At 35.4% G+C, this 23,613-nt stretch overlaps 1 protein-coding gene, 1 long non-coding RNA gene and 1 pseudogene across 5 annotated transcripts; all 3 read left to right on the plus strand.

Annotated features, from left to right (window-relative positions):
* Window positions 1-893: 893 nt before the first annotated feature.
* Window positions 894-19,596, plus strand: LOC107057659 (putative disease resistance RPP13-like protein 1). 4 transcript variants are annotated; one of them, XM_006340171.2, is made up of 8 exons: window positions 894-1,001; window positions 1,091-5,097; window positions 5,988-6,088; window positions 6,215-6,342; window positions 6,420-6,536; window positions 10,017-10,103; window positions 10,483-10,609; window positions 10,752-11,393. In XM_006340171.2, exon 2 carries the CDS (start codon window positions 1,100-1,102, stop codon window positions 5,066-5,068), a length of 3,969 nt encoding a protein of 1,322 aa, XP_006340233.1. In that variant the 5' UTR covers window positions 894-1,001; window positions 1,091-1,099; the 3' UTR covers window positions 5,069-5,097; window positions 5,988-6,088; window positions 6,215-6,342; window positions 6,420-6,536; window positions 10,017-10,103; window positions 10,483-10,609; window positions 10,752-11,393. The 4 variants fall into 4 exon arrangements, with proteins under 4 accessions (XP_006340233.1, XP_006340234.1, XP_006340235.1 ...); XM_006340172.2 differs by lacking the exons at window positions 5,988-6,088; window positions 6,215-6,342; window positions 6,420-6,536 and adding an exon at window positions 9,737-9,903 and having other exon boundaries at window positions 1,091-4,725; XM_006340173.2 differs by lacking the exons at window positions 5,988-6,088; window positions 6,215-6,342; window positions 6,420-6,536; window positions 10,017-10,103; window positions 10,483-10,609 and adding exons at window positions 9,737-9,903; window positions 19,451-19,596 and having other exon boundaries at window positions 1,091-4,725; window positions 11,373-11,375.
* On the plus strand, window positions 12,804-17,758 carry LOC102601435 (putative disease resistance RPP13-like protein 1; annotated as a pseudogene).
* A 1,245-nt stretch (window positions 19,597-20,841) lies between the features above and the next one.
* LOC102601202 (uncharacterized) lies at window positions 20,842-22,643 on the plus strand. The gene is made up of 3 exons (XR_001475284.1): window positions 20,842-21,018; window positions 21,742-21,859; window positions 22,127-22,643. It is a non-coding gene; the product is annotated as an uncharacterized lncRNA (long non-coding RNA).
* The last annotated feature ends 970 nt before the right edge of the window (window positions 22,644-23,613 follow it).

The following is a 23,613-nucleotide window of genomic DNA, read 5'->3' on the forward strand; positions in this document are numbered from 1 at the left end:
TACATATCGAGAACTTGTCGTTGAAGGAGAGTGGTGTTTTGCAATAGTTGTAGAGAAATTCAATCAACATATGTCTTCCTTAGGATGACTAGTAGATTATTATCTATTTCATAGTTTGCACCTACAAAATAAAAGTATTTATTTGTTATAAGATAATCATTGTTTAACTATTTAATTGACATATATAAATAATAATTATATATATATGTACCCTTCGTCTTCTTTGGCTCATTCAAAATTATTAATTCTGCCATCTGTAAATTTTGACAAAAGAATTTTTTTTCAAGTTATATACATATAATTGAATTATGAAGTACAACACAATCATTTGTGAGATATTAACATTTAACAGTGTGGTAGAAAAAAAAAACAATATAAACCAAAAATTATATGGTGCAAAAAATTAATGCATATAAAAAAAAGATAACACCCAAATCCCCCAAAGACCGAGGGAACCGAAATTATGTATATCTCTGCTAAACATGTAGGATATCTATAAAAGAAATTATATTTATAAAGTTCAATTATAAAATAGGAAATGCGGAAATTAACAATTTAGTTTTTAATGGTATGAATATGTCGATGAATTCCTACTTTTGTTTTTTTTTTTTTCAGAATCAAACAACAACTCAGTTCAGTAGGGGTTGGGGAGCGCTGGGTGGGTAGGAGGATACAATAATAAATAAATATAGGATGTCATTTATAAAATTTATTTTTGCTACTGAAAGTTATTTTCCTCATTTTTAAGTGACTTGATTTTCCGAGTCTTTTTGATTTTTGGTTAAAGTGATTTGTTAGGCCCAATTAAGCACTAAAATGAGCTGTTGAAAAAAAAGCAGTAGCGCATAAAGCAAAGGTAATGAATAGACATAACGCTAAAAATTATACTTTTCTTTATTGCCTCTATTATTTTCGAATCTCTGTTTTTTCGAGTCAAGAAAGCAGATTTGTTTTGCTTCAGTGATCATTCTTGTTTGCGAATTACTCTTAGCATTCAACAGGTACATAAAGAAGTTGTTAGTAATTAAAGATAGATAAATATTTATCCGTTTCAAAATTCTTAAAAAATCATTTTGTTTTGAATTTGCAGATTTCAGAAATGGAGGTTGTCTTAGCAATTGGTGATGCTTTTCTCTCTTCAGCTTTTGATGTTCTCATTGATAGGCTTGCTCCTCAGGGTGATCTTCTCAAAATGTTTCGGACGCGTAAGAATGATGTTGAGCTCTTAAAAAAGCTGAAATTAACTTTGCTTGGTCTTCAAGCTGTGCTAAGTGATGCAGAGAAGAAGCAAGCATCAAATCAATTTGTGAGAGAGTGGCTTAATGAGCTTCGAGTTGCTGTAGACTCTGCTGAAAACTTGATTGAACAAGTCAATTATGAAGCTTTGAAGCTTAAGGTGGAAGGTAAGCATCAAAATCTTGCAGAAAAAATATTGAAACATTGTAGATTTTGCAACCTGTGCTTGAGTGATGATTCTTTTCTTAACGTAAATGACAAGTTGGAAAAGACTATTGAAACATTGCAGAATTTGCAAAATCAAATTAGTGACCTTGGCTTACAGAATTATTTTGGTTTGACTAAACAAGAAACTAGAACACCTTCAACTTGTTTGGTTGATGAATCTGATATCTTTGGTAGGCACAAGGAAATAAAGGATTTGATTGACCTTTTATTGTCTGAAGATGCAAGTGGAGGAAACCTGACTGTAGTTCCTATTGTTGGAATGGGCGGTGCGGGTAAGACAACACTAGCTAAAGTGGTTTACAATGATGAGAAGGTGAAGGACCATTTTGGTTTGAAAGCTTGGTATTGTGTTTCTGAGCCATATGATGCTTTCAGAATAACGAAAGGGTTACTTCAAGAAATTGGCTCATTTGACTCAAAGAACGACGGCAATTTTAATCAGCTACAGGTCAAACTGAAGGAAGGCCTGAAGGGAAAGAAGTTTCTTGTTGTCCTTGATGACGTGTGGAATGATGACTATAATGAGTGGGATAACCTGAGAAATGTTTTTGTACAAGGAGATGTTGGAAGTAAGATCATTGTAACTACACGTAAGGAGAGTGTTGCTAAGATGATGTGTGCTGATCGTTGCGCAATCACCGTGGGGACTCTGTCTAAAGATGACTCTTGGGCTTTATTCAAACGACATGCACTAGAAAATAGGGAACATTCAGAACTTGAAGAGGTTGGGAAAAAAATTGCAGACAAGTGCAAAGGGTTGCCTTTAGCTCTAAAGGCACTTGCTGGTGTTTTACGCGGCAAATCAGAGGTGGATGAGTGGAGAAACATTTTAAGAAGTGAAATATGGGATCAGCAAAGTTGTTGGAATGGTACATTACCAGCTTTGATGTTGAGCTACAATGATCTTCCTCCACATTTGAAGAGATGTTTTGCTTTTTGTGCAATATATCCCAAAGATTATGAATTCTGCAAAGACCAAGCTATTTACCTGTGGATTGCTAATGGTCTTGTAAAGCAGTTTTGTTTAGGTAACGAATACTTTGACGAGTTGAGATCAAGATCATTGTTCGAAAGGGTCCCAGAGTCTGAATGGGAATCGGAGAGATTCTTAATGCATGACCTTATCAATGATTTGGCCAAAATTGCATCTTCAAAACTTTGTATTAGATTGGAAGAGAACGAAGGATCTGATGATATGTTGGAACAAAGTCGGCACATGTCCTATTCCTTGGGATATGATGGTGAATTTGAGAAATTGAAACTACTCTCCAAATCAGAGCAGTTGAGGACATTGCTTCCAACCAATATTGGTTACTCATCTCAGCTAAGCAAGAGGGTGTTGCATAACATACTGCCAAGACTGACGTCCTTAAGGGCATTATCATTGTCAGGTTATCCGACTATTGAGTTGCCAAATGACTTGTTTATCAAATTAAAGCTCCTCAGATTTTTGGACCTTTCTGAGACACATATTAAAAAGTTACCAGATTCCATTTGTGTCTTGTATAACTTGGAAACACTTCTCCTGTCATCTTGTCAATTTCTTGAGGAGCTACCGCTGCAGATGGAGAAGTTGATCAACTTGCGACACCTCGACATAACCAACACTTGTTGCTTGAAGATGCCGCTACATCTTAGCAAGTTGAAAAGTCTCCAAATGCTAGTGGGAGCCAAGTTTCTTGTAGGTGGTAGCGGTGGTTTGAGAATGGAAGATTTGGGTGAAGTACATAACTTGTATGGATCTCTATCAGTTTTAGAGTTGCAAAATGTGGTTGATAGAAGGGAAGCTGTGAAGGCAAATATGAAGGAAAAGGAACATGTTGAGAAGTTATCTTTGAAGTGGAGTGAAGGTAGTTCTGCCAACGATTCACAAACTGAAAGATCCATACTGGATGGGCTACGGCCATACACAAACATAAAAGCAGTCGAAATCACCGGATATAGAGGGACAAGATTTTCAAATTGGCTGGCTGATCCTTCATTTCTTCAGCTAGTAGATTTGTCTCTTAGCGACTGCAAGGACTGTGATTCTTTGCCAGCACTAGGACAACTTCCTTCTTTGAAATTCCTTTCCATTAGAGGGATGCATGGAATAACAGAGGTGACGGATGAGTTCTATGGCAGTTCATCCTCCAAAAAGCCTTTTAACTGTCTTGAGAAGCTTGAATTTGAAGATATGCCGGAGTGGAAGCAATGGCACGTACTAGGAAGTGGGGAGTTCCCTATACTTGAGTACCTTTCAATTGAAAAATGTCCGAAGTTGATGGGGAAGTTGCCTGAAAATCTATGTTGTCTGACAGAATTGAGAATTTTAAAGACAACTCTTTTTGATGAAGCTCAAATGTTTAGATCCCAATTTGAGGGAATGATGCAGATTGAGGAATTATATATCGACAATTGTGACTCTGTTACCTCCTTACCTTTTAGCATACTGCCCAGTTCCTTGAAGAGAATAACCATATCTGGTTGTCAGAAATTGAAATTGGAGGAGCCAGTTGGTTATTGTAACATGTTTCTCGAGAAATTGACACTGTTTAAATGTGATTGTATAGATGATAGATCACCTGAGTTGCTCCCAAGAGCACGCATTTTGAGTGTAGAGCGTTGCAATAACCTTACTAGTTTTTTGATTCCTACTGCAACTGAAAGTCTCACTATTTGGGGATGTGAGAATCTTGAAATACTTTCGGTGGCAGTTGGAACCCATGAGTCTGCAATGACGTCTTTGCGTATTTGGAATTGTGAGAAGCTGAAGTGTCTGCCAGAAATAGAACTCTTCAATTTACAAGTCCTTGAGATCTATTATTGCAAGAAACTAGTGAACGGCCGAAAGGAGTGGTGTTTACAGAGACTCCCCTGTCTCACAGAGTTAGAGATCAGACATGATGGCAGTGACGAAGGGATCCAACATTGGGAGTTGCCTTCCTCTATTAAAAGACTTACCATGAAGAATCTGAAAACGTTAAGCAGCCAAGTTCTCAAAAGCCTCACCTCTCTTGAATATCTATCTATTGAGGATAGTTTACCTCAAATTCAGTCACTGCAGGAACAAGGTCAGCTTCCCTCCTCTCTTTCTGTGCTAAATTTATGTCACCATGATGAGCTCCATTCACTACATCTTTGCCACCTCACTTCACTTAGACGTCTACACATCTGGAATTGCCCTAATCTCCAATCACTCTCCGAATCAACACTGCCCTCCTCCCTCTCTCAGCTGACCATCGAGAATTGCGATAATCTCCAATCACTTTCCGAATCAGCATTGCCCTCCTCCCTCTCTCAGCTGACCATCATAAATTGCCCTAATCTCCAATCACTCTCCGAATCAGCACTACCCTCCTCCCTCTCTGAGCTAACCATCAGCAATTGTCGTAATCTCCAATCACTCTCCGAACCAGCACTGCCATCCTCCCTCTCTAAGCTGACCATCATGAATTTCCCTAATCTCCAATTACTTCCAGTAAAAGGGATGCCCTCTTCCCTCTCTACACTAAATATTCACAACTGCCCATTGCTCACACCACTACTAGAATTTGACAAGGGAAAATACTGGCAAATTATTGCTCAAATTCCCAATATATATATTGATGGAGAATACCTGTAATGATTAAAACAAATGGTGCTCTGACAAATGTAAGTTATTCCTCTCCCTCATAAGCTTTTTATTTTTGTTTACTTCACTTTGCTTTTTAGTTACTACTTTTCCTTTTGTAAATCTTGTTGAGCAGTGTGGAAAGTATATATGGCGTACATTAATTAAGCAGACTTTGAGAGAATGTTTTATTCATAATTTATAAAAATGAACGGTGTCATACATAAATTCATCCATCTTTTTATCTTTAATTTTATACTATTCTATAATGAAGTAGTAATTTTGAATCATTTTGTTTATTGTTTTAATCATATATTCATCTCTTATTAATTCTTTTAGTTTTAGTTGATGCATATAAGTTGTTCAAACTATGATGCCGGCTTACTTATCACGCTTTGTTGCAATTTATTGTCCAGATAACATGACAGTTAGTTTAGTGGAATTCTCCTTTGCTTGTCTATTAGCTTGATTTGGTTGTTGATCAATTGTTATTGTTGGAATTGTTCGATCTTCTCTTTGTTGTTCTTAAACTTCAGCAACTAAAATCATGAATGGCTAGAAACAGAGATGAATTTAAGGCTAGTATCTGCATAGACGTACAGTGATGTATTGAGACTATTTTAGAGGTTTAACAACTGAGAAGCCTTCCATTCTTGATTAATTAAGATGAATTGGCAGCTTGGCTCCCTTCAGTTCTTAAAAAATTACTCGTGAGCCATAGTTGACGAATTGAATTTGAAGCTTCTCACTTGGCCGTAAGTTTAGGCATCAAATTTGGTAGTCAAATAAATCCATAATATTTCATTTATTGTCTTGAGTAATCATTCATGTGCAGCTATCTATATATATAGATGTGGTGCGCTGGTCTGTAATTGTAATACGTGGATTGGCTAAGAGTTCTAACATGTCTTTTTTAATTACTTTCCGTAAGGGTGTCGCTATTTCCAAATTGTACAGCTATCTACTTTGGCTTGCTTGAGATGAAGCATCACTTGCTGCAAATGGAACATTCAGCTCTAATGAAACCCAAAGGTACATGAGAAAAAAGTTGCATAATGTAACAAATAAGAGACATATTGTACATTATGGTAATAGATTATAAGTATAGCTATTACTTTTTCATTGTTACGATTTTGACAAGCCTCAACGATTATTTAGGAAGTGAAAAGTTTTGAAGGTCTCTCTGCTCAAGTCAAGAAGCGAAAGTTGTTGAACCTTCAAGTGGTATGTATTCTTCTCATACATGGGTGGAGCTAGAGAGGAAGCTATGGGTTCGACAGAGACTGGTAGCCATACTAAACAAGATAAACATTGTAATGAATGGTCTACGATTACTATTTTCACTTATCCTCTTCTTTGTCAGGATTTTGGTAACAATACGTAAGGTGTTACAGCTCTTAGCTCAGTTGGTAAAAGGAAAATTTTGCTGCAATTCTCTGTTGAATAGACCGTAACTTCAATGTGGTCGTGACAGAAAAGTGTAAGTGCTTAAGATAGGTTCGCAGTTTTGTTATTGCCGACTGTAAACATTATGCTTATGGTTTGAACTGTTTATTAATAAATTTGTGTGATCATCAGAATGATCTATCTCTTTTCTATTAATGATGTTTAATTTTCTTTTCAGGATATAAATAGCTCCATAGAGAATCTAAATTTTAGAAATGATAATCACGGATAACAATAAGAAGTTTTAGGGAATAAGTAAACTTCCATTATCAGGATTTTTGGAGCAATACGACATCCAATTGTTGTTTCAGTTAGATTGCTCATTTATTTACAAATGTAAGCTTAGGTTTTTCCAAAATGATAGCAAAAACTCGAGTCCCTTTTCAGCAATCATGTGATGCTAACTTCTTCTGTTGTTTTGCATTTCCGTCTTTGCTTTTAGCCTAAGCTTGGGATGATTATTAACCTTGTCATCTGGAATTTGATAAGCATAAAAAGATATGTTTTACTCCTCATGATATGCAGTTATGCAGTTGTAGAGATGAAGTCTCTGTGAGTTGAGGTGACTAGTGTCTTCCCATGTTATCAGTTCAGTTAGCTATGTTTCAGTTTCTCCTTGCATACTCGTACATTCAATGTACTGATGTCATTCAACCTGCATCCTTTTATGATGCAGATACATGTGTTTAGGATCAACATGTGCTTCAATAAGATCATTTGACATTCCAGTTAGCTTGGTGATCCTTCTTATATTCCGGAGGACTTCACCTTTACCTTATGGTTAGTAGTTTTGAGATGTCGCGGGTCTTGTCTCGATTTCCTTCTATAATAGTAGAAACTTCATAGATAGATAGAGTTAAGGAGTTTTTTTTAGTAATTATTTTCCTTTGAGTTGCTTTACAAACTATATTGTTGTTGATTATTTTTTTCAGACTTTATGAGTTGAGTATTTTGAGGTTAACTGATTTCATTCAGTTTTAAGCCTATTATTGCTTGAGTTAGTTTTCCGCTCGTAGTCGGCCAGGATGAGGTTACGCTTGGGGACAAGCAATGGTTCTCGAGTGCCGGCCACGTCCAGGGTGTAGGCTTGGGTTGTGACATACATTTTACTGCAGGAATATACTTGATCAGGTGTTCTATGAATATATATTTGTAGACTTTGAAATTGTGTAATCCTGACAATTTGTAGTGTTAATCTGCTTTACTCTCATCACTACCTTCTTTGCTACATTATAGGACCTGGACTGCAAGTGGTCTTAGATTCAAGAGACAACTGAAAATTGGTATAGCGAGTTTGAGAGTAGAGGACTAACCAAATAGGCTGTTAAAATTTACATCACCCTTACCTTAGTCTTTACTAGTTTTTCCTTACAGGGAGTTTGACAGTTTTTTTTTAAAGTTTTGCATGTATGTTATGAGAAGTATCCCCTCTAGAATGGTTCTATGGCAAACTAACAAACAACTTTCTATTTTGTCAGGAACTTGACAACTGTATGACAGTCTTTATGAGAATAATTTGCCAGCAAATACAATGTCATTTTTTTGTGGGAGGTTCTTTCAGTTAATAGATGAAGTTTACAACTGGAAGCTATTAATCCCTCTACGTTCCGGTAATTCATTAATTGCTCTGTCTATCTCTGAACTATTTATTAATGCCATCTGTTGCTTGAAACATGTTTACACCTGACACAGGTGAGGACTGGCCTAAAGTTTATCAAAAATACAAAAAATGATGCCGTCTTACTTGCTATGCTTTGTTGCAGTTTACTGTCCTATTAACTTGACAGTTAATTTTGTGAAATTCTTCTTTGCTTGTCTATTAACTTGATTTGGTTATTGATCAATTGTTATTGTTGGAATTGTTCGATCTTGTCTTCGTTGTTCTTAAACTTCAATAACTAAAATCATGAATGGCTAGAAACAGAGATGAATTTAAGGCTAGTATCTGCATAGACGTATCATGATGTATTAAGACTATTTTAGAGGTTTAACAACTGAGAAGCCTTTCATTCTTGATTAATTAAGATGAATTGGCAGCTTGGCTCCCTTCAGTTCTTAAAAAAATTACTCGTGAGCCATAGTTGACGTATTGAATTTGAAGCTTCTCACTTGGCAGTAAGTTTAGGCATCAAATTTGGTAGTCAAATAAATCCATAATATTTCATTTATTGTCTTGAGTAATCATTCATGTGCAGCTATATATATGGATTGGTTAAGAGTTCTAACATGTCTTGAGTAATCATTCATGTGCAGCTATATATATGGATTGGTTAAGAGTTCTAACATGTCTTGAGTAATCATTCATGTGCAGCTATATATATGGATTGGTTAAGAGTTCTAACATGTCTTTTTAATTTCATTCCGTAAGGGTGTCGCTGTCTCCAAATCGTACAGCTATCTACTTTGGCTTGCTTGAGATGAAGCATCACTTGCTGCAAGTGGAACATCCAGCTCTAATGAAACCCAAAGGTACATGAGAAAAAAGTTGCTTAATGTAACAAATAAGAGACATATGGTACATTATGGTAATAGATTATAAGTAAAGATATTACTTTTTTGTTGTTAGGATTTTTACAAGGCTCAACGATTATTTAGGAAGTGAAAAGTTTCGAAGGTCTCTCTACTCAAGTCAAGAAGCGAAAGTTGTTGAACCTTCAAGTGGTATGTATTCTTATGTTGGTTTGTACACCAGGACTATGAATGTAATAGCTTGTATTGTTGACTTTGGGTCCTAGTATCGCACAACTTTAAACGTGTCACTTGGGTTTAAGGTCGCTTCTTTATATACCAGCAATCTACATATCTCTTGTGCTTTGTCGATGTGGTATTTGCCTAGGATGCTACAATGATTTTCTTTTTACTATGGATACCAAGACACAAAGCAAAAGACGACACAATTATTGGACTTTCTGTATTGAGGAATCAGAATTTCTGAACGTGAATGATTAGAGAAAACTGTAAATGCAATGTACAATGTACAAGAAACAGGGGAGACTTTGAGGAGTGAAATTTGTTTGCATAATTTTTTTAATGTTGTTATTACTGATTAATGATGTATGTGTATTTCAGTTCATTTTTATTTTTCTTTCTCCACCTTATATTATATATTTTCTTTAGTGGAAATCTTCTCATACATGGGCGGAGCTAGAGAGGAAGCTATGGGATCGACAGAGACTGGTAACTATACAAAACAAGACAAACATTACAGAGATTGCCATCGGTCTCCGAATCAACACTGCCCTCCTCCCTCTCTCAGCTGACAATAGATGATTGCGATAATCTCCAATCACTCTCCAAATCAACACTTCCCTCCTCCCTCTCTAACAGAGAAGTTGTCATTCAACTTATACTCACATGATTACAGCAGTTTTTCCACTAATAAGGACATGGGAATTCTAATAGTAAGTTTAGATATTGTTGATAATATGGTTTTCATTGTTTGAAAGTTGTTTAACCTGTAGCTCCTAATTGTGATGCTTCATTTACACATTTTCCAAATTTTATCTTATTACAGGGATAAAGCCTGTCTAAGTCAATTAGATGTTACAGATTTGCAACTAATTGTTGTGCGTTATACAATCGCATATTTCTTGGATGGAAGGTATGGATTGGTTTCTCATTGCTTATTGATTTATGCTCTTATCACGTGGTAATTTCACATCTCAATTGCGAAAGACATCATATGTAGTTTGTTCAACCATGTTTAATCGAAATTTTTAAGTTCTTGTAAGCATCAAACATTCCATGTCAAGAATGAAACTTTGCTTAACAGTAGAACAAAGATCTGCTGTCACTATAGAAAATCTTTTTAAATGAATCTATGCAGAATAATTGTACTTGTACCATCCTTCAATGTTTGCACATATTTAATTGTGCCAAACATGACGATGATTACTAAGGTTTGTCAATTGGTTTCTAAATTGAATATAAGGTGAGTTTTCTATTGAAGCTTACAGATTTTCTTACAAATATTTATGTAGGCTGGGATATACTTGAAAGCATAAGAAGAACGAATATGCATCAATCATCCATGGGAATGTATACTTAAGAGGAGACAATGGCGACCACCACATCTATTTGTTAGGGCATAAAAAGAACATGTCTAAGGTATGAAAACTCTTGCAAGATTCTGTCTTTAGGAATCATTCATGTACATCTATGTGTATTGAGACGTGTGTGCGCTGGTCTGTAATTGCAATATATATGTGGATTGGTGATGAATTCTAAAATTCTTTATAATTGCTTTCAGTAAGGAGGTTGTGATTTCCAATTCGTACCGCTGTCTACTGTGGCTTCCTTGAGATGAAGCATGACTTTCTGCAAATGGAACATCCAGCTCTAATGTACCCAAACACCGGATGTGGACAAGACCATGGTTGTTTACACTTCAATTCAGTTTCCTGAGTATACACATAGTGTGATTGCTCGTTGTCTTGGTGTTCCTGAGCATAGTATCCGTGTGATAACAAGAAGGGCTGGAGGTGGCTTCAGTGGCAAGAAATATGCCCATAGTACTATTAACAGAGAAAAAATTGAAAGTTTTTAGAATAGTTTTGAAACATTAGCAAGGCTCAACAATGATTTGGGAAGTGAATTTTTTTTTGTAAGGTCCCTTTGCTTAAGTCGAGAAGGGAAAGTTGTTGAATCTTTATGTGGTAGTTACTCTTATGTTGGATTGAACATCAGGACTATGGACGCTTCTTATGTTGGTAAACATATTTATGATATGGTAGGCCCCTTTTAACGCTATAGTGAGCTGGGTAGAAATCTATCATTTTAATCTCTTTTATTTTTGAGTCCCCCACCCAGTCCCCCTTTCTACATCCCTAATAAATTATCCTTACTCTCTTGCTTCAATTATAGAATTGAGAAAGTTATGAATTTGCTTCAATTTATCATTATCTTCTTGATGTTTGAAAAGTCTTAATTTTGGAAGGAAAAAAAATGACAGTTGGTGGTGCATTTTTCTCTTGAGCTTTGAGATATTCTGTATCGTTAACACCATGGTTTATTATGTATAAAAATAATATTAAATAAAGTATATAATACAACTAACACATGTATTATTATTTTTTTAGAGAAAATGTTTTAATATACTTCTTAACTTTGTCATTTAATGTTGATACAACTTTCGTTAAAAAAGTGGCTCACATATACCTCTATTGTTACACAAATGATTCACATATACCCTTTTCTTCTAACGAAAGTTTTAAAAAATCAATTTAAAATTTATTTTTGAAAAAACCATTTATGTAGGGATATATTTGATCCTTCTCACACATATTTATTATTTTGATGGTCAAATTTATTTTTACTAAATTTCGTGTAAAATTTATTATGTATACCCCAATTATTTTTGCAGATACAAAAAATAAATTACAACATATTCAAAAATATTAGCTTTAAATCTTTTTCTTCTTTTTTTTTTTAAAAAAAAAGAATTCTCATATTAATTTTTGTTAGGTTTTGATGTGTAATTAAGAGGGGTAGGTAAGTTGATTGGTAACCAATAAATTTTATCAATTACTTTTGGCACAACTTGTGTTGTCTTGGCCTCATATCCTTTTCCACTACATCACAAATAGCCCAACAATCAATATATTATATATAATAGAGCACATGATCGCAAAATTGATATACTAGCTTATTTGAGCACAAATTTTAAGAAATAAAAAGAGATTTTCAAAATTTATAATTTTAAATTTAAATGTATGTGTTCTTTAAATTTTATGATCTTAAATTTTCCAAAAGTCATGAACAAACTAAAAGGTGCATTAACTTATTAAAATCTTATGATGCATAAATGCACTAATTAAGTTCAATATAAAAGATCACACATGATGAGACAATTATAATAAGAGATTATTTTGATTTAAAAAGGTAAACCACATGGAATCTAATTAAATATAAAATAATCAAATGTCCTTGAGAAAACTTTTTGTCCGTACTGATTAGTGCACAATCAAATTTATTAAAAATTACTCATGCAATAGAATTGAAAAGTTGTTACAAAAACATGCCGCTTACCATATTTGTATTGGCGCAATTTAAATTAAAGTTTTATTCAACTGTCTACAAAAGCATCACGTCTTGTTTACACTTGAAATTAAAAAATTACCTTATAAGTTGTTAAAACAAAATTTTAGTAGTAGATTTTCACGTGAGAAATCAAACACTTGAACATCAATTAAAGAATATGATTTATATGATAAGCAAAAAATAAAGAAACAAAAAGAAAAGAGCTTTGACCTTCAACGGGATTAAAACTTGTGAAGAAAAGTCCCTATTACATTGCAACATCAATTTGACATCAAAGTCCTATATTTCTTATTATCAATTTGTATTAAGCAGAGTGTTTTAACAAAGGACAAAAAGTTCGATCAACATTTCTAAAAAAGGTCTTCATGCTTTTTATTTTTTAATATAGTTAATAGTATAATAGATAGATACTAGAACTGCTAATGTGCTTCTTCAAGGAACTCTGCCACTTAACATTGAGCTCCAATAAACATTGAGATGTTATCCGCGAGTGTGTTGCACACATGTACGTATTTGGCTAAATTACCCAAAAATGTCAAAATAGCACAGCTGAACCTTGTATTGATGTTTAATTAAATGATACAAGTCTTTGGTCTCTAAATGGTCCCCGTTTTCTACGACCACCAATTGAGAGAGCAATGAATAGGCACTAACAAACATAGTTTTTACCAATTACAACTTCTTGTTTGCAAATTTACTAGCAAAAGAGAGAGAAATCAGTGATCATTCTTGTTTGCAAATTACTCTTAGCTTCAACAGGTAAAGTGAGGTTGTTAGTAATTGAACATACAAACATTCATCTTCTCAAATTTCTTAAAATCATTTTGTGTTTTGCTTTGCAGATTTCAGAAATGGAGATTGGCTTAGCAGTTGGTGGTGCATTTATCTCTTCAGCTTTGAATGTTCTCTTTAATAGGCTTACTCCTCAGGGTGAGCTGCTCAAAATGTTTCAGAAGCATACCGATGGTGTTCAGCTCTTAGAGAAGCTGGAGGAGATTTTGCTTGGTCTTCAAATTGGGCTAAGTGATGCAGAGAATAAGCAAGCATCAAATCTACTCGTGAGCAAGTGGTTAAATAAGCTTCAGAGTGCTGTGGAATCTGCTGAAAACTTAATAGAACAAGTCAATTATGAAGCTTTTGTGGGGTCCAGTCCCACTTTTCTTTTTTAGTGTCAACAATTGCTGCATGCAATTGTCAATTGTTGGCAAATTGCAATAGCAGCAATTGTTGAAAAACACAGCAATTAAAAATGCTTTCGGTGGCACAACTTTGACATACTATGTATAGTGTTGAAATTTGCAGTTGCAAATTTCTTCTATAAATAGAGAGCCCTTTGCTCATTCCCAAACACACCAATTCACAGAGAGTAAAATATTTAGAGAGCTGTGAGGTTTCCATAGACTATATAAGAAAATAGTCTGTGAAGAAAAATAGAGTGTGAGCGATATTTTAGTAAGGTGGAAACCAAAAGAGTGTTATTCCTTTTGAGTGTGTAGTAGTCACTTTGAGTATTGTACTCGTGACTACAGTGTAAAATTCCTTACTATAGTAATATCAGTTGCTCCTCTTGGCCCGTGGTTTTTCCCTTATTTAGAAGGGTTTCCACGTAAAATTCTTGGTGTCATTATTTTCCCATTTTATTTCCATTACTTTTACCATATATATTTTTGTGCTTGTCCGTGTTTTCCCAACAGCTTTGAGGCTTAAGGTGGAAGGTGAGCATCAAAATCTCGAAGAAACAAGCACCCAGCAAGTAAGTGACCTCAACCTTTGCTTGAGTGATGATTTCTTTCTTAAGTTGGAAGACACTATTAAAAAATTGGAGGTGTTGGAAAAGCAAATTGGTCGCCTTGGCTTGAAGGAGCATTTTGGTTCGACTAAACAAGAAACTAGAACACCTTCAACTTCTTTGGTTGATGAATCTGATATCTTTGGTAGGCACAAGGAAATAAAGGATTTGATTGACCGTTTATTGTCTGAAGATGCAAGTAGAGGAAACCTGACTGTAGTTCCTATTGTTGGAATGGGCGGCGCGGGTAAGACAACACTAGCTAACGTGGTTTACAATGATGAGAAGGTGAAGAACCATTTTGGTTTGAAAGCTTGGTATTGTGTTTCTGAGCCATATGATGCTTTGAGAATAACGAAAAGGTTACTTCAAGGAATTGGCTCATTTGACTCGAAGGATGACGGCAATCTTAATCAGCTACAGGTCAAATTGAAGGAAAGCCTGAAGGGAATAAAGTTTCTTGTTGTCCTTGATGATGTGTGGAATGATACCTATAGTGAGTGGGATAACCTGAGAAGTGTTTTTGTACAAGGAGTTATGGGAAGTAAGATCATTGTAACTACACGTAAGGAGAGTGTTGCTCAAATGATGTGTGCTGATCATTGTGCAATCACCATGGGGACTCTGTCTAGTGAAGACTCTTGGGCTTTATTCAAACGACATTCACTAGAAAATAGGGATCATCCAGAACTTCAAGAGGTTGGGAAAAAAATTGCAGACAAGTGCAAAGGGTTGCCTTTAGCTCTAAAGACAGTTGCTGGTACTTTACGCGGCAAATCAGAGGTAGAAGAGTGGAGAAACATTTTAAGAAGTGAAATATGGGACCAGCATTGTTTGAATGGTATATTACCAGCGTTGAAGTTGAGCTACAATGATCTTCCTGCACATTTGAAGCAATGTTTTGCTTTTTGTGCAATATATCCCAAAGATTATGAATTCTGCAAAGACCTACTTATTTACCTGTGGATTGCTAATGGTCTTGTAAAACAGTTTTGTTTAGGTAAGGAATACTTTGACGAGTTGAGATCAAGATCATTGTTCGAAAGGGTCCCAGAGTCTGAATGGGAATGGGAGAGATTCTTAATGCATGACCTTATCAATGATTTGGCCCAAATTGCATCTTCAAAACTTTGTATTAGGTTGGAAGAGAGCAAAGGATCTGATGATATGTTGGAACAAAGTCGACACATGTCCTATTCCATGGAACGAGGTGGTGAATTTGAGAAATTGAAACAACTCTCCAAATCAGAGCAGCTGAGGACATTGCTTCCAATCAATATCGGTTACTCATCTGACCTAAGCAAGAGGGTGCTGCATAACATACTGCCAGGACTAACATCCTTAAGGGCATTATCATTGTCAGGTTATGACATTGAGGAGTTTCCAGATAACTAGTTTATCAAATTAAAGCTCCTCAGATTTTTGGACCTTTCTCAGACATGTATTGAAAAGTTGCCAGATTCCGTTTGTGCATTGTATAAATTGGAGACACTTCTCTTGTCATCTTGTACTTCTCTTGAAGAGTTACCGCTGCAGATGGAAAAGTTGATTAACTTGCGTCATCTTGACATAAGCAACACTTGGGTCTTGAAGATGCCGCTACATCTGAGCAAGTTGAAAAGCCTCCAAGTGCTAGTGGGAGCCAAGTTTCTTCTAAGTGGTTTGAGAATGGAAGATTTGGGTAATCTACATAACTTGTATGGATCTGTATCAGTTTTAGAGTTGCAAAACGTGGTTGATAGAAGGGAAGCTGTGAGGGCAAAGATAAGGGAGAAGAATCATGTTGAGAAGTTATCTTTGGAGTGGAGTGAAAGTAGTAGTGCCGACAATTCACAAACTGAAAGAGACATACTTGATGAGCTACGCCCACATAAAAACATAAAACAACTCCAAATCACCGGATATAGAGGGACAAATTTTCCAAATTGGCTAGTTGATGTTTCGTTTCTTAAGCTAGTAGAGTTGTCTCTTAGAAACTGCGAGGACTGTTATTCCTTGCCAGCACTAGGAGAACTCCCTTGTTTGAAATTCCTTTCCATTATAGGAATGCATGGAATAACAGAGGTGACGCATGAATTCTATGGCAGTTCATCCTCCAAAAAGCCTTTTAACTCTCTTGAGGTGCTTGAATTTAAAGATATGCCGGAGTGGAAACAATGGCACGTACTAGGAAGTGAGGAGTTCCCTATACTTGAGAACCTTTCAATTGAAAATTGTCCGAAGTTGATGGGGAAGTTGCCTGAAAATCTTTCTTCTCTGATAGAATTGAGAATTTCAAGGACACCTCTTTTTGACGAGGCTGGACTGTTTGCATCCCAACTTCAGGCTGACAGAATCGTTGTATTATCTATTGAGTATTGTAACTCTGTTACCTCCTTACCTTTTAGGATACTGTCCAGTTCCTTGAAGAGAATAATGATATCTCATTGCCAGAAATTGATATTGGAGGAATCAGTTGGTTATTGTAACATGTTTCTGGAGGAATTGAGACTGCGTGAAGGTGATTGTATAGATGATATGTCACCTGAGTTGTTCCCAAGAGCACGCAATTTGTATGTATATAGTTGCGACAACCTTACTAGGTTTTTGATTCCTACTGCCACTGAAACTCTCTTTATTGGGAATTGTAAGAATGTTGAAAAACTTTCGGTGGCATGTGGGGGGGACCCAGATAACGTTTTTAAGTATTGAGGGCTGTTGGAAGCTGAAGTGGCTGCCAGAACGTATGCAGGAACTCCTTCCATCTCTTAAGAAATTGGTTCTGCTAAGTTGTCCAGAAATAGAGTCTTTTCCTGAAGGAGGATTGCCCTTTAATTTACAATTCTTTAAGATTGACAATTGCAAGAAACTGGTGAATGGATGAAAAGAGTGGCTTTTACCGAGACTCAGAGAGTTAGTGATCAGACATGATGGCAGTGATGAAGAGATTGAACATTGGGAGTTGCCTTCATCAATTACAAGTCTTAACATACACAATCTGAAAACATTAAGCATCCAAGTTCTCCAAACCCTCACCTCTCTTCACTATCTATCTACTTCTAATTTACCTCAAATTCAGTCAATGCTGGAAGTTGGGAGTTGCCTTCCCTCGTCTCTTTCAGAGCTACGTTTAGAATACCATGATGAGCTCCATTCACTACATCTTTGCCACCTCACTTCACTTCAAAGTCTACACATCTGGGATTGCCCTAATCTCCAATCACTTTCTGAATCAGCACTGCCCTCCTCCCTCTCTCACCTGCGTATATGGAATTGCCGTAATCTCCAATCTCTTTCAGTAAAAGGGATGCCCTCTTCCCTCTCTGAACTATCTATTCTCAACTGCCCATTGCTCACACCACTACTAGAATTTGACAAGGGGGAATACTGGCCAAATATTGCTCAAATTCCCATCATATGTATTGATGGTAACTACCAGTAATGATTAAAATGAATGGTGCTCTGACAAATGTAAGTTATTCTTTTCCCTCAGAAGCTTTTTATTTTTGTTTAATTCACTTTGCTGTTTTTGCGAACTCTTTTCCTTTTTTTATGTCTTGTCGAGCAGTGTGGAGCGTCTATTGCTCAAACAGCAGCTACTGACCAAAAATTGCTCATATTTCCACCATAATGTTGATTGGGAGAGACAGTAATGATTAAAACGAGTGGTGCTTCAATAGATGTAAGTTATTCTATTTCCTTAGTATCTTTTCATTTTTGGTTAAAAAAAATTCTTTGTTAAATCTTTTTGACCAGTGTGTGTAGCCATCTATTGCTTCTGTGAAGTCGAGGAAATATCTATAGATCAGGATAAAATCTATATATTTGCGACATTGTAAAAGAAATCTAATATAGGTAGGAATTGAGATAATTTGCTCTGCTGTTGGTTTAATATACGTCAGCAAGATTTTTATAGCAACTCATTACTGGTGTAAACAACTTTATTCTACAACTAACAGCAAGACAAATCTCACTCGTTATCTTAGTTGACTATTAAGACTCACTTTTCTTCTCTATTAATCTATGTTCTCTCTCAGATCTTGTAGACTAGAATATTTTTCGCCATCACGAAAATTCTGCTCATATCTCCACCATAGAAGTCGATGGAGAATACATTTAATGGTTAAACTGAATGGTGCTCTCGCAAATGTAAGTTTTTCTTTGTCCTCAGAAGCTTTCTATTTTTGTTTACTTCCCTTTGCTTTCCCTTTTTTAAGATCTTGTTGAGTAGTATGGAGTGTCTATTGCCACTATGAAGTCGAGAAATCATCTTCAGCTCGAGATAAATTGAATTTTAGATGACCACAAAAAACAAAGGTGATAAAAAAAATTATATTCGTGTGGGAACATGTAAAACGAAATCTAGTATATATAGGAATTAAAATAACTTGCTCCACAAAATCTTGTTCTTTCCGTTTTCAGTGAGTTTAGAGTTATGCACATGTCCACTATTGAATTCAAAGCTTTAATAGAATTCAAAGGTGTACAATACACAAGGTTTGTTTCCGATCTATCAAAAATATATAAAAGCTTGCCTGCCAATAAATTTAACACCTAAAAGCATCAGCACTATTCAGGTTTTTATTAATGATTATTGTATATCAACTGAGCAAATTTCTTTCTTTGTCAGGATTCTGGTAACATTATATGTAAGCTATTACCGCTCTAGATCAGTTTGTAAAAGGAAAGCTCTGCTGCAATTCTCTATTGAATAGGCCGTTGCTTGAATGTGGTCTGACAGCAAAGTGTAAGTGAATAAAGATAGTTTCGCAGTTTTGTCGCTGACTGTAAACGTTAAGTTTATGCTTTGAACTGTCTATACATAAATATATGTGATCATCGGAATGATGTATATCTTTGATATTAATGACATTTAATATTCTTTTCAGAATATAAATTATGTCGTGCTCATCATCAAGTGCGTAGCTTTATATTTATGCTCCTAAATTTTAGAAAAGATAATCACGGATAATGATCATAAGTATTAAAAAATAAGTGAACTTCCAGCCAGAATTAGATGTGTTAGACTTGCGGCTAATTGTTGTGCGTTATATAATTCTTGGATGCCAGGTATTGGATTGGTTTCTCATTGCTTATTGACTTATACTCTTATCACGTTTTAATTTTACATCTTGTGAAAGACATCATATGTAGCTTGTGTAACCATGTTTAATCGAAAGTATTTAGTACTTGTAAGCATCAACCATCCCATGTCAAGAATGAAACTTTTCTTAATAGTAGAACGAAGATCTGTTGACACTATATAAAAAACTTTTTATGTGAATCTATGCAGGATACGTTGTATTTGCACTATCCTTCAATGTTTGCACATATTTAATTGTGCCACAACATGACCATGGATGACTATGATTTGTCAGTTGATTGCTAAATTGAATATTAGGTGAGTTTTCTATTGAAGCATATAGATTTCCTTACAAATATTTATGTAGGTTGGGGATATTCTTGAAAGCATAAGAAGAAAGAATATGCATCAATCATCCATGGAAATGTATACTTACGAGGAGACAATGGCCATCACCACATCTGTTTGTTGGGACATAAAAAGAGCATCCCTAAGGTATGGAGAAACTCTTGCAAGATTCTGTTACATCAGTATGAATATTGATCCTGACATTTTTTTTCTGTTTCTTGTGTCTCTGGAGTTCTCTCATTAAATAGGAAAAGATTTTAGTGTCAGTACTTCTCTATCTGAATCCATAGTTAGAAGTACAGGTATATGGGAATTGATGTCATTCATACTTGGGAACAATTGAAATTAATCATGAGGGAAAAGTATATCATCCAGCAGTACAAGCTGTTCAAAATATGATGCTGTCATACTTACTACTCTTTGTTGCAATTTACTGTCCAGATAACTTAACAGTTAATTTCGTGGAATTCTACTTTGCTTGCCTATTAGCTTGATTTGGTCGTTGATCAATTGTTGTTGTAGGAGTTGTTCGATCTTGTCTTAGTTGTTCTTAGACTTCTGTCAACAAAAATCATGAATGGTCAGAAAAATGCAATCGATTTGCATCAGAGATGAATCTAAGGCTAGTAAACGAATAGACGTGTCATGATGTATTATGACTATGCTAGAGGGTGAACAATTGAGAAGCCTTCGGTTCTTGATTAATTGAGATGAATTGGCGGCTTGGCTCCCTTCACATTGCTTTGTTCCTCTAGCTTCTTCAGCATAAAAAATTGCTTGTGAGCCTTTTATGATATACTGAATTTGACACTTCTTCACTTGGCAGTAGGCTTAGAAATCACTTTTTGTAGTCAAATAGAACCAGAACCTTTCATTACTTGTCTAGAGTATTCATTCATGTGCAGCTGTAAGTATAAACAGTGTGTGGTCTGTAATTGTAACAAGGGGCTTGGCTTAGAGTTCTTAAATTTCTTTTTAATTGCTTTCAGTATGGAGGTTGTGATTTCCAAGTCATGCAGCCGTCGACTATGGCTTCCTTGAGATGAAGCATGACTTGCTGCAAATGGGACGTACAGCTTTGATGGAACCCAAAGGTACATGATAAATAAGTTGTTTAAGTAGCACACAAGAGAGATATTGACATTATGGTCATAGATTATAAGGAAAGATATTACTTTTTCATTGTTAGGATTTTGACAAGGCTCAGTGCTCATTTGGGAAGTGAAAAGTTTCGAAGGTCTCTCTGTTCAAGTCGAGAAGTGAAAGCTGTTGAACTATGTATGTAATAGCTTGTATTGTTGACTTTGGTCCCTAGGCTCCCTTGGGTCTAATGTCACTTCTTTTTACACCAACAACCAGTATCTTTCTTGCGTTTTGTTTTGTCGATGTGGTATATGCCTAGGATGCTACAATAATGGTGTTCTTTTTACTCTGGATACCAAGACAAAAAGCAAAAGACGACACAATTATTGGACTTTCTGTATTGAGAAATTGAAATTTCTGGACACAAATGGTTAGAGAAAACTGTAAATGCAATGTAAAATGTATAAGAAACAGGGGAGACTTTGAGGATTTGTGAATTGTTATAGCTCTTAGCTCAGTTGATAAAAGGAAATTTTTTCTGCAATTTTCTGCTGAATAGACAGTCACTTGAATGTGGTTGTGACTAAGATAGCTCTTAGCTCAGTTGGTATAAGTGAATAAAGACTAGCATTTTTATCGCTGAGTGTAAGTGCTGTTTTGTTATCGCTGAGTGTAAGTGCAAAATGACTAGTCACTTATCAGGATTTCTGAAACAATACAGCATCCAATTGTTGTCTCAGTTAGATTGCTCGTTTTGTTACAAATGTAACCGTAGGTTTTTCCAAAATGATAGCAAAAGCTTGAGTCCCATTTCAGCAGTCATGTGATGCTAATTTCTTCGGTTGTTTTGCATTTCCGTCTTTTCTTTTAACCTAAGCCTGGGATGATTATTAACCTTCTCATCTGGAATTTCATAAGCATAAAAAGATATATGGAAATCTGGCTCGGCAAGATCAGTTTGACATCCAAGACAGTGAAGAGCTTAACAGAATGAAGGAAGAAAATGCCAATCTACAAGAAAAGCTGAATGATGCAGGTATACATTCTTAATTGAGATTCCAGACGGTGCAAAATTGTAAAATATAAAAAATTGCTTGTGAGCCATATATAATATATTGAATTTTAAACTTCTTCACTTGCAGTAATCACTTTCTTAGTCAAATAAAACGATGGTATTTCATTACTTGTCTAGAGGAATCATACATGTACAACTATATATATAGAGACGTGTGTGCTGGTCTGTAATTGCAATATGTGGATTGGCCAAGAGTTCTAAAACTTCTTTTTAATTGGTTTTGGTAAGGAGGTTGTGATTTCCAAGTCGTACAGCTGTCTACTGTGCCTTCCTTGAGATGAAGCATGACTTGCTGCAAATGGAACATCAAGCTCTAATGTACCCAAACGCCGGATGTGGACAAGACCATGGTTGTTTACGCTTCAACTCAGTTTCCTGAGTATACGCATAGTGTGATTGCTCGTTGTCTTGGTGTTCCTGAGCATAATATCTGTGTGATAACAAGAAGGCCTTCGGTGGCTAGGCAGTAAGAAATATGCCAGTGAGTACCTATTAACAGAAGAAAAGTTTTGAAACATTTGCAAGGCTCAACACTTTTTTTTGTAAGGTCCCTTTGCTCAAGTCGAGAAGAGAAAACTGTTGAATCTTTTAGTGGTATTTATTCTTATGTTGGATTGAACACCAGGACTATGGATGTAATAGCTTGTATTGTTGAGACTTTAGGTCCTATGTTCGCATGACTTCAAGACGTGTCACTTGAGTCTAAGATTGCTTCTTTATACAATGACGTTCCTTTTACTCTGGATAAACAGTACATTAACTGAAAATTTCTCTAGGCTTAGAAAGAGAAATCTATCAAAAAAAAGGGAAAAAAGCTCAAAGTATCCAAGAAAGTGTCGGATTGCCATTTATTTTACCTTACTTTTTCCTTGTACACACTTTTTTTGTCTCCCACCAGGTGTTTGGAGCCCGCATTGGAGCTCCGACTAAATTCAGATCGCACTCTGCAGGGTCCATTTGAGGATGGCGCTCCCAATAGGATTTTCTCCATACCCAAAGCTCGACATAGTAAATATAGCTTTAGGCCTGGCATAATTTGCAAACATTATGCATTTCTATGGTACTTGTTTTGGTGTTTAATTAATTGTTATCTAAATGTGTGACGAACCTCTGACGACAAAACTCTTATGGCAGTACAAGTTCATCAAAAATAAGTCAACACTTGATTTTCTTGTTAAAAAAATGTGACGAAGGCATGTTGGTGACAAAATCGCATCAAATCATAAAGATGGTAACTATCGGAAACTTTTCTAGTTAAAGTTCTACTAAACTTGAAAATATTTAATTTGTATATTTTTTTATATATGTATTCCAGATACATGCAAATTCATTTGGATATAATGTATCTAGAACAAATTATACATAATTTAGACTCATGTATCCGAGATACATGTATATGGACATATCTGGAGGCACCAAAATTTGACAAGATACGAGTATTGCAAATTAGAGTGTATCTAAGTAGTCAACTCCTACACTAGTAGGATTTATATAAGCTCTCCTAATTTTCGATTTCTCTTAAATGGAAAACGTGTTTCACCAACAATGACTATTGATAAAGTATTACCTTAATTTGCATGTAACTTAATCTAATTTATCGTTAAAAAGGGTTAAAATCCCTTGTTAAATTTATAAAATTATTGATAAGATAAATTTAAAAATGATAACAGAAATAATAGTTTAAAACTTTGAATTAAACTACTTAAAAGACTCAA

The sequence above is a fragment of the Solanum tuberosum genome, unplaced genomic scaffold (genome assembly GCF_000226075.1).
Source record: "Solanum tuberosum cultivar DM 1-3 516 R44 unplaced genomic scaffold, SolTub_3.0 scf00017, whole genome shotgun sequence".
Taxonomy (NCBI): Eukaryota; Viridiplantae; Streptophyta; class Magnoliopsida; order Solanales; family Solanaceae; genus Solanum; species Solanum tuberosum.

Coding starts and splice junctions, on each gene's coding strand:
- LOC107057659 (XM_006340171.2), top strand. CDS start 1,100: ATGGAGGTTGTCTTAGCAATTGGTGATGCTTTTCTCTCTTCAGCTTTT.